Source organism: Silene latifolia, chromosome 2 (assembly GCF_048544455.1).
Source record: "Silene latifolia isolate original U9 population chromosome 2, ASM4854445v1, whole genome shotgun sequence".
Classification (NCBI taxonomy): domain Eukaryota; kingdom Viridiplantae; phylum Streptophyta; class Magnoliopsida; order Caryophyllales; family Caryophyllaceae; genus Silene; species Silene latifolia.
The window spans coordinates 188,601,696-188,612,701 of NC_133527.1; the positions used below are offsets into that span (position 1 = coordinate 188,601,696).

Consider the following 11,006-nt stretch of genomic DNA (forward strand, 5'->3'; position numbering starts at 1 on the left):
TTTTTGCAAGGTTTACCGCGACAAATTGTGTTGAAATTACATAGCTAAATTTTTCAGTCTGTATTTTATAATGATTGACGACTGTTTGGAGTTGGACCGATTTATATAAATTACCCATCTAAGCAAACGGCACAGCAGTTCTCTAATTGATCGGGCAGACAATGCAAAAAGGCCAATGACCGACTAAGTGACCTTAGTCATCCTCCAGTCTTCATGACTTCCTGTTAAATATTCAAGACATCATCCTCTAAATTAACCATCTTATTCTATAATTCGCGGATTTGGGAACAATTGAATCATTTCAAATCAAAGCCGAGAGGCCACTTTCATGTAGTGTTTGTTAAGGTTAACCCCTTCTAAACAGAGCGGTTACCATGCGAAATCTCCCCAGCAAATCTAATTCCACCGACCCATTTGCATAGTAAGAGGATTATACATCTGATGTACTACCTCCAATTCTATAGTTTTTGAGCATTATAAAAAAGTTTTTGGGTTTTGTTTTAAAGTTTCTGAGTTTCACTATGAAGTTTCTGAGTTTATTCACTTAAACATTCAGATCTAAAAAATTACAATAAAACCCAAAAACATTATATATAAGTTTAGTTAAATTTGAGTTTTGACGGGAAAAATATTAAAATTTAACTTATAAACTTTATTATGCTCAAAAAAATACACATGCTCAAAAACAAATAAAGTTTTAGGTAATAAGCTCAAAAAAATTACATATATGCTCAAAAAATAAAAAAGTTGGAGGTAGTACATCCGATGTATGTTCCTTTTTCTCCAGTAAATAAATATATGTAGTGCAGTAGAATAATTTGTAACTCTTGATGTCTAGGCACTCGATCACTTTGTCAACAAAATATACATATCATGAATTGAAGAACTTTACACCCAAAAAATCCACAAACTAATAACAGTAAAAAAAAAAAAGCACTATTAATTGAAGAGCTTTACACCCAAAAAATCCACAAACTAATAACAGTAAAAAAAAAAAAGCACTATTAATTGAAGAGCTTTACACCCAAAAAAAAAATCCACAAACTAGTGACGGTGAAAAAGCATTTGAGCAATACAATCCCTCACATATATACCTTCAGTTTTCGACCAGGAAGAAACTAAGTTGGCTTATGTTGTGCGTGAATTGATGAACGAATGGCTTGATCTGATGAAAGAGGTTTGCCGTTCACAAGTATCTGTTCTTTAAAGTCGACACGTATGGATTTGAATTGGTAAACCTGAAATGTTTATAACCAAGCAGTAATTGGCATAAATCCAGGATGCCGAAGAGAAATAACTACAAGGGAAAATTTGACACTTTTGAGCTTACTTTGCCTTTCCAAGAAAATCCGACACTCTTGTACCACGGTTCCAAAATTGTTATTTGATCTCCTTTCCTGATCTGTTTCCCAGAGAAAAAGTCATTAAGCTTACGCAGTTACGCCTAGTGGCAAGTTGGCAACATCTAAATCATAAAATCTCACTTTAGACGGACACTATCCGTTTAAAGTTGTAGACGGGTCAAATATGTGACCACTTACATAATAAGTCAAACAACAAGTGGGATGGTGGGGGTTACTTTTCATGCAAAAATGAGATTATTTGACCCGTCTACATCTTTAGACGGATATACCCGTCTACAATGAGACTAATTGCACCTAAATAAACATAATTGCTAATAGTTGTATAGGATGGTCAGATTAAGAAAACTCCGTTAACAGCTAGTCCAAGTAAAAAACATAAGTGTATAGTGCAGTATTTCATAAGGGCTGACGTATTAAAGTTCAACAATGCTTGAGTTTAACATGTCATTTATCGTTATATGATATCAAAGAATAAAATTGAACGTTACATAAATACAAGCCATCAAAGTATATCTTACTGCATTGGCGTGTATCCCATACATGGATAGAACAAAACACGAGTGATTTGAGTCGCAGGCTACATAATAACTGCACATTCAAGAAAAAAAATTAGATATAATACAATCTAATGAATAGAAAAATCAGCACACAGAAATTTATTTTGAAGCTTCGGTTATAGCCTATGTTACTCCGACTCTTCTAATTTCCTCGCGTACCCGTGTCTGACACTCGACACTCGACACTCGGACATGGGTATGACACTTGGACACTTCATTTTAGACCAAAATATTCCATATTTTTCGAAAAAAATAGCCGAGTCCGACACTGAACACGCATTTGTGTCGGATACGTCTAAACGAGTCTAAGTAACATAGGTTATAGCTCTTCGCACTCCATGCTATTGGCAAAAACTACGAACTTGACTACTTGAGCAAGGAAGACTTGTATGTTCTCAGGTTGTAACAAAAAAACTGTACTTTTTCTGAAATGTAAAAATGTAAAGGTCTTCCAGCGAGAATAAATTAAGGCATATCAGTCTTTCTAGACAAGACGGCTTACAATGGAGCAACGTTCTCATGCTTAACAAAGGAAAGCACTTTGCTGATGACTGCTGTTGACTTGTTCAGGCCCTCAAATAGGAGATCTACGGTTGCCTTTTTGTGAGATGGACTGACTGAGACAAATTTGGGAAATGGAAGCTAGTAAGTCCTTCATAGAGCACAAAGGCCGAAATTGTCACTGCCGGAAAAAAATTATAAATTTTAATCATGGAATCTCATGAGGCGTACCATCAACGTGAAGTAAAGATGACATGGGATCCACCGCTCGTTCAGGTTTGGTCACTTTCTGTCACCAGAAATGTCATACAGTTATTAGTTGGGGAAAAAAAACTTCAACAACAATAGAGCTATCCAGCTCAATACTGAGCTAACATATAAAAGCAAGTTACAGGTTCATGCGTAAAAATTAAAAGACATAAAATTAGGGATCCACGATATTATTCAAGGGGTGATGGATTCTCGTAAAAGTTTAAAGTCGAGCTATCTAAAGGGGAAGATCTCACATTCCACACTGCTGGTTTCACACAAGCAATCATTTCTTTTAAATATAGTATTAGAAGCAGCATTCAGTACAATGTCCAGACTAAAGGGGGTGTCTCTTGACCAATTTAATGTGCCTGGGAAACAAAAGATCCTAGGTGACCAACTGAACACATTTATTTTACCATTCAAATGCATGGTACGCTTTCAAACTCGTTGAACAGAAAACCAGCTTAATCGACATAATAAACAGTAGCCTAGCACAACAACAGCAAAAACAACAACAGAACCCAAGTGCCTCAATGGCTCCTGTATGTGGCGAAGGAAGGTAGGATGTTCACATCTTTACCGTGAGTAAACATTTACAGAAAATATCATTTGAAAAAAAATTACCGTGAGTAAACTCTCCAATTCATCAAGCAGACCAATAATGTTGGTGACCTCTCCAGAGGCATTCAGGCTAGGATCAATTTTAGCAGCCGCTTCAAAACCACTAAGGGCCCTCTCGTAGTTTTCTAGATATCTGTTCACCTGTAAGAAATCCACATATTAATTAAGGCTACAGCACCAGGAACAAGTCCATGGTTCACTTTGGAAGGGGCCTAGTCCCATCTATGAATGGGATAAATATGGAATTAAACTTAAAATTCTTTTGTGCGAAAATAACTGACCGTCGCACAGTTGAAAAAAAGATCAGGATTGGACTTCATCTTTTCATCTTTCTCCTGTAAGACATTTGCAAATATAAGAGCTACCAATCCGTATAGCTAATGCGCAGGTTAAAATTAAGATCATCTATCATACAAATGTATGGAGGCAATTTTGTCATCCCATGAGCATATGGCATAAATAGTATGCCGAGTTCATCATTTTCAACCCAGAGTATATTGAACAAGTTCAATTTCAGATTCAACAACAATACTAAGTTACTAACCCTTTGCCACTAAAGAAGCTCTCATCAAGGCAGATAACAGAACGTCTATCGTTCAGCTTTTAGATTCATGATATATATTCTTTAACCTTAATAACGCCAGATGACTTTATTGACCTAAGACAGCACAATTTTAATGTTGAAACCCGAGAAATAAATTCTTGCAAACAAACGAACATTTAGAAATGAGCTAGTGGCTTATTGACTTGCCAAACTATTTTCAGACATGAAGATATATACTCAGTAAGGAAAGGCGATATTTCGACAAACTATACACTTACTGACTTACAGCATTTTGGTAGGCTTTCAGTGACTGAAAAAGTTTTGAATGATCCCAAGCTCCCGACACAAAGAAGCTTGTAAGACATGCATTCCCAAGGTTATCTGGTCAAGGAGGAGATCGAGATGTAGAATTTACTCCATAAAAAAGGTCTAAAAGTTAACAATATGATGGAATTTGCAATTTTACGATTTCCATCCCAATTTTTTTGTCCTCATTTGACTTTAGTGGTCGATCGGTGTCGACTTTGGTGGTCGATCTTAATTTGACCATATTTATACACACAATATAAAATCAGACATGTTTAGTTCATCAAATAAACTACAGAGTAATTTCAAAATTATCATTTCTAGAAATTGTAACTTTGTATACAGTAAGAAAATGTTGGTCAAAATCGACATCGTCTAACCATCAAAGTCAAGTGAAGAAGATAAAAAAGGGATGGAAGGAGCAGTATTCAACGCGCCAAGAAAAACTTTGGGGCACACATATAGGATGCCTCACTTATCAAGCACTTCCAGAAACCATGAACATGGTAAGAGAACATGGATGATCAATGGATTTAGTGAGCAGATTAAGTACATAGCAGCACGACAACTAATAAGTCGTCAGAGTAAAAATAAATACTATAAACAATGTTCAGATCAACAGAAAAACATCTGAGACTCTTACACCAAGAATATCCATCTGTCACGTCCAAGGCTATAGCATCCTTAGCATATTTAATACTCTTTTCTACTCTTTCTGCTTCATTTTCATCGCCTGCGTTCAGGAAGAAAAACATAAATTCATGACAAAAATAATCAGGCACCTACGTCAAAGCTTCCACCATTAGGAACACAGGAGTAAAAAAGAAAGAGAAATTTTGGTATCTTTAGTTCAAGACAGAAAGATATAAATCCAATGATAGAGGAGATGAGATATAATGACAATGTCGTAAACTTGAGGCTTAAGTAAGATTAACTCATGTTCAATCTTAGGCATGCAGAATAAACATTTTCGAAGCGGAAAGAAAAAGATCATGTAAATTACTTAAGTTGAAGTTTATTGTGAAAAGTAAACAGCAAACGTCTATTTAAAGTTTAAACAAAAAAGATGCCTACTGCCATTTTCCTTGGATACATTTTTTGAGCCAAAAGCATGCCCAACACAAGAAGAGGGTTAAAAGAGTCTTAAAGCAAGAATTTAAACAAAAAAACGTGCCTTTAGCCATTTTTCTTTCCAGCATCGATAATTGACATAGTATCTTCTTCTCTGGACCCTGAACAACATAAGCAGAAAATTACAAAAGCAGAACTTACCATCTAATGATTTTAGGCAAAACGACATTGAAAAAGTTTATATAATACCATATTCAGTGCACGTTCAGAACAGTTCCTAGCTGAGATTAAATCCCCTTTCTTCCATAAGCAGTTCCCTAACGATAACCAAGCATCCGTGAGTGATGGATTAAGCTTAACCTGTAGACAATAATGATCGTAGTAACATGAGCACATCAAAAGGAGAAAAGAATAAAGCAGCTAGAAACCAGAAGCACCTACAGCTTTTGAAAGATGATCTTCTGCTTCTTTCCTATAGTCTGGAAACACATCCATTATTTTTCCTTTCAGATGTTCATAAGTCGCACGGTGCATAGCGGATTTTCTAAGTTCTGCAAAGTAAGACTTCGTCAAAACCAGGAGTAACATCCCAATGGAAAACTAATGTTGATGGTAGCATCAGCTTAAGATAAGAATTGGACATATGACCATGTTATACAAACTTAAGCAGGTCTTATATAAGATAGTGTCATGCAATCAACAACTAAATAGCACACATTTGTAGCTTTTGAACTAGTTCATGATAACTTTAATCAAGATTCAAAAGCACACCTTTTCTACGGTTTTCATGTTAATTATTTCCAGAACCTACCCCCACAAATTTACAAAAATGAATCATATGCTTAAATAGCCTTCTATATAAAGAAGGTTGCTGAAGAAGCGTTTCAGAGTGCCTATTGTTTTCTTCATCTTTTTCACACTTATCACCACATTTCTGAAAGCATGTCCTGACATCTTTTTTTTTTTTTTTTTGCTGAAAAACAACAATATTTCGAAAAACAATATCCATTTACAGGACAAGAAATCCTCCTAAAGTTATAAAAAAAGAAAAAAAAGAAAAAAAAACACAAACTAACTTAACTCTTTAGGAATTTGAAGGATAATTGAGGTACTAACAAAAACACCCAATGCCTTAGACCATCAGGAAGCTAGATAAATAATCTGACCCCAAAATGTAATCTACCAAATGGTGAACTAAGATAATGTACAAGAATTTCGCCCTAGCCAAACACACCACCAAAACGTAACCAAAACACAATTCAATAGCAACTTTTCACCACTACTTCCACGCCACAAAACAGATACTCATAAAACTCGCTATGTCTCTTAAGCACACCCAATTTTTTGCGGATACACATCAATCTCAGTGACAGTTGTGGGGGGGGGGGGGGGGGCACTTTAAAGACAAATGAGAACCATTCTCAGCACAAATCCAAGAAAGGCTTGACCTTAGAACCATAAGTCAAACGGCCAAGGCCAACACAACACAACACAAATTTTCGTGCTTAGGGATGCATAAGGCCTTGGTTGCTGCTACCTGTCACAAGTACGGCTTACGGAACCTCTCCAACACCATAATACAGCAAAAGTTCCAGAACTTCATTGTGTATTGGTTTCAAAATGGCTTGATAGTGGACTCAAAGAGGAAGTCGTAGACCTGATATCAAGAGACCTCCCTTTGACCCTTCATATCTCTCCAAATACATAATGCCACCTACCTCTACGCGAGCATTTCAACAGAGCTTAAGATTCATTATTCTTTTTAACATTGGGCTATTGATGGAACATACTCCCTCCATCCCAATCATTTCTTTACCTTTTATTGACATACTGCTCACAAAGAATGTCCCACTTCGCACCACTTTCGCCCGTCTTGATTCCAGAGTTATTTACTAATTGAGGTTTAGGCAATGGTGATCATTGCTAAAAAAGACATGTACTTCATACAAAAAAAAAAACACTTGACAAATTCAAATTTTGGCATACCAACACCTCTTTCTCAAACAAAACTTCCACCGGAAAAAAAAAATCTATACACATTTGAGTCATTTCTCTAATTCAATCTTTTCTTCCATAAATCAAAATAAAAACTCAAACCCAAAGATCACCCATGTCTACAATCAGTCTCAAACAACAAACTTACAAACAATAATACCCCATTTCAACAATAACACCCATCAAACACAAAGATTCAACATAAGCCCAAAACCCATGTAATAGATAGTAATCTGTAATCCCTCCGTCGCAATCATTTGTTTACCTTTGATTAAAATAAAATACCCTCGCAAAGAATATAAAGTTAAAACAAATGATTGGGACGGAGGGAGTACATTAACAAAGTCGCAAAGTAACAAAAAACATACCAGGTGGTATAGAATCAAGCAAGTTGAGACAGTGATGAGATTCAAGTTGCAATCTAGAGATTTTGTCATCTGGGTTTTGTGGGAAGAATGTGTCTCGAATTTGGTAAAGATCATCAGTTGCTTTGATGACATTAACAAATGGATTTTTGAGTTCATCTTTCGGATTTTGATTTTCGATGCTCATCTTTCAAGTTCTTGGAACGGAAACCGGGAAAGTAGCAAATAAACCCCATACGTTTAGTCTTATGTGCAAATCACCCCCATAACTTTCGGTATGTGCATATTAGCCCCGCAAGTTCACAATATGGTGCAAATCAATTCTAATTTAAATTTTTTGTATTATATAAATATGAAAATTAAATTAACATAATTAATGAATATTAGACAAGCACATATATTATTAATAATTTATTAAAAGTCAATTTTACCCTCTTCTTTATCATCACACCACCACATGCCTCCCTCCGACCACCACATTACATCGACAACACCTGCATCAAACATAAGATTAGTTCAAAATCACCACCCTTACCACCATCTCGTCCCAATTGAAACCAACCCGACAACATAAACCATCATTCCCAAACTCCGAAAACCCACGAACTCTCCCTTTCCCGTCATTGAAAAGCATGCAAAGGGGGATAGTGTTTCATGCGGCGAGGTTGGATTCCGAAAAACTTGCAAAGGGGGATGGTGTTCCATGCGGCGAGGTCGGATTCCGAAACACACAGCCTTGATGTTATATTCTCCGATAAGTAGCGTTCTATTCTCCGATTCCAAACACATAACCTTGATGTTGTGCTGGTCTGGGTAGTTAAGCGGTGTGTACTAGTGGTGGAGGCATGTAGTGGTTGTGGTTGTAGCACTTGTAATTGGGACTTTGGGGAGCAGCAGTAGAGCCAAGAGAAAGAGGTATTTGATTAAAGGAGATAAGGGTAAAGGGTGGAAAGGGTAAATTAGTCTATACAAATTTTTAATGAAAGGAAAAAACAAATTGGAAATAAAAAAATGAGTAATATATAAAATAACAGCCAAACAAATTAAATAGGCTAAATTGCACCAATAAGTAAAGTTATGGGGTTAATTTGCACTTGGTGAAAGTTGTGGGGGTGAAATGCACGTAGGAGTAAACGTATGGGGGTTATTTGCTACTTCCCCGGAACCGAAACTATGCTTATGTTTTCCCCTCCAAATCCTCTGAATGTTCGCAAATGTAATTCACTTTTGGTCCGGTTACTCGTGATTTGGTTAAAATAAGGGCGTATAAGGTAGCCGGGGTAAAGGCATTAGCAATAGACAAACCTCAAATGAGGTCTAATGCCACATCACTCAACACACAAACCTTTCTAAAAACAAACTTCAATACAACAATAGACAAACCTCTTAAATATAGACAGATCTCATAAAAGTATACTACATGGGTCCACTATCACTCACAAGTCACAACCAAGTATACAAAATTGTAACCATTTTCATCTATGAACATCAATCCTCATTCCCAACAATAGAGAGGTTTGTCAATAAACCTACACAAACCTTTGTTGACAAACCTCTATTGTTGATGCCCTAAGTACTACTCAAGTAGAGACGATAAAATGAAACGGATTTAGATCGGGTGAAGTGCATAATATTGATTTTATTCATCGAGTTAAGCTTCGTTTTATTCAATTGTCATCTCGGAATTCTTTTTTTTATTTATGTTACGTGGCGGAGTTGGAATTTGTCTAGGCGAAATATTTAAGCAGGGTAAATGAATAATGGCACAAGTAGGGATGACAGTGGATCCAGGGCCTTACCCATATCCGCTGGATCGGACCTGATGGAGCGGATATGGATCTCATTTTCATGGATCCAATGGATATGGTTCGGATATGGATCTAGAAAAAATTACTTGGATATGGATATGGATCTGGTCGCTAAGATCCAGACCCTACCCAGATCCATATTTTTTATTTTATTTTAAAAAATTTAGATATATAAGAATAATTAACGTTTATAGAAGTCATATTTTCTTATATTTTATTCAATTCACTTATGTCAGTTTTCTTATTTCATAGTTATTAACGAATTTAAAACCGAATTTAAATATTCGAGAAACAAGAAATAACTTTTTCATCGTAAAAATAATAATTTACGCGGTAATTTGTTACTTTATCATGATAAATATCGACATATTTTATATCCATAATTCTATTAAACATTTTAATGCGTTTTATGTAATTTTAATAGTGAAAATACGTTTAGAAGAAATTTGAAAAAGATCGGACCCATTTAAGACCCATATGCTACCCAGATCCTGTGGATCTTATGGATCTGGATATGGGTCTGAACATTTTGGATCCTGTGAATATGGATCCAACATATATAATATGGATCTGGATCCTATAGGACCCTACCCATTGTCATCCTGAGGCACAAGGTAAACTCGAGATTTTTTTGCTATTGGAAATTTAACTAAAAATTCTATTTTCCCATTTTCAGTAGGGATTTTTTTTTTTTTGGAAATTTAACCCCCTTACTCTGTATGCATTTGAAAAGTTAGGTTAATTTTGTACTTTTACCATTACGTTTTCACTTTAAGTATGTACGAGGTTTAAAAAAACCCTCTCTCGACTTTTTAGGCTTTGATAAAAAAGCGCGAAAGTGGTAATTAACCTCCATAACTTTAGCCAATTGTGAGATTAGGCCCCATAACTTACAAATGTAGTAATTAAGCCCCATAACTTTAGCAAAAAGTGAAATCTAACTCAATTTTCTATTCAACTTAATTCATATCATTAAATTATTTTATATATAAGTTCATTGTACACTAAATAATAATTATTAACATTTTAAAAGTATTTATTTAATTTATTAACATAATTTTTAGAATATTTTTAATATTTTTTACTAATTTTATTATAATTCACATACTTATGAGGGTACATTTACAAATTTCAACATTCAAATATTTGTTTCCAACAATGTGTAATAAATTGCATACACAATTTTAAATTTCTAATAAATTTGATTTTATACTTATAAATTGTATTGATGAATGAAATTAAATTTTTTGGTGCAATTTTGGTTGAAAATAAAAAACTGGGTTGAATTTTACTTTTTTTTTATCAAAATTATGAGGCATAATTACTACACTTGTGAGTTATGGGGCTTAATCTCACAACTGGGTAAAGGTTATGGGGGCTATTCACCACTTTCGCGGATAAAAAAGTGATACATAATTGATAATAACGAATAAAATAATTTCCATTGAACAACCTTTATTTATTTATTTTTATGATAAAAAACCTCCTAAAGCGGGATTACTTCATAAATAACTGATCAGAAACAACAACATTACATAAGTATTGGGGCAAAGACCTAGACGACCAAACTCTCCTACCTAGACGGCCAGACTCCATAGCGGAACATGTGCTAGCTCATGTGC

General features: G+C 35.1%; 1 protein-coding gene across 3 annotated transcripts; it reads right to left on the bottom strand.

The window, feature by feature from the left end:
* Nucleotides 1-789: 789 nt before the first annotated feature.
* On the bottom strand, nucleotides 790-7,830 carry LOC141643923 (uncharacterized). 3 transcript variants are annotated; one of them, XR_012543799.1, is made up of 14 exons: nucleotides 7,580-7,830; nucleotides 5,658-5,767; nucleotides 5,466-5,576; nucleotides 5,320-5,377; nucleotides 4,789-4,878; nucleotides 4,126-4,220; nucleotides 3,577-3,630; nucleotides 3,299-3,436; nucleotides 2,654-2,711; nucleotides 2,424-2,538; nucleotides 1,883-1,952; nucleotides 1,331-1,402; nucleotides 1,003-1,238; nucleotides 790-936 (listed from the first exon to the last, which is right to left on the bottom strand). XR_012543799.1 is itself a non-coding variant. In XM_074453320.1 (13 exons), exons 1-13 carry the CDS (start codon nucleotides 7,761-7,763, stop codon nucleotides 1,119-1,121), a joined length of 1,275 nt encoding a protein of 424 aa, XP_074309421.1. In that variant the 5' UTR covers nucleotides 7,764-7,830; the 3' UTR covers nucleotides 790-1,118. The 3 variants fall into 3 exon arrangements, 1 of the variants encoding a protein (XP_074309421.1); XR_012543800.1 differs by having other exon boundaries at nucleotides 790-910; nucleotides 973-1,238; XM_074453320.1 differs by having other exon boundaries at nucleotides 790-1,238.
* Nucleotides 7,831-11,006: the final 3,176 nt, after the last annotated feature.

Coding starts and splice junctions, on each gene's coding strand:
- LOC141643923 (XM_074453320.1), bottom strand. CDS start 7,763: ATGAGCATCGAAAATCAAAATCCGAAAGATGAACTCAAAAATCCATTT. Junction 4,221..4,788: donor GACAGATGGATATTCTTGGT/GTAAGAGTCTCA, acceptor CTCCTTGACCAG/ATAACCTTGGGAATGCATGT. Junction 1,953..2,423: donor CATGAGAACGTTGCTCCATT/GTAAGCCGTCTT, acceptor TTGAATGTGCAG/TTATTATGTAGCCTGCGACT.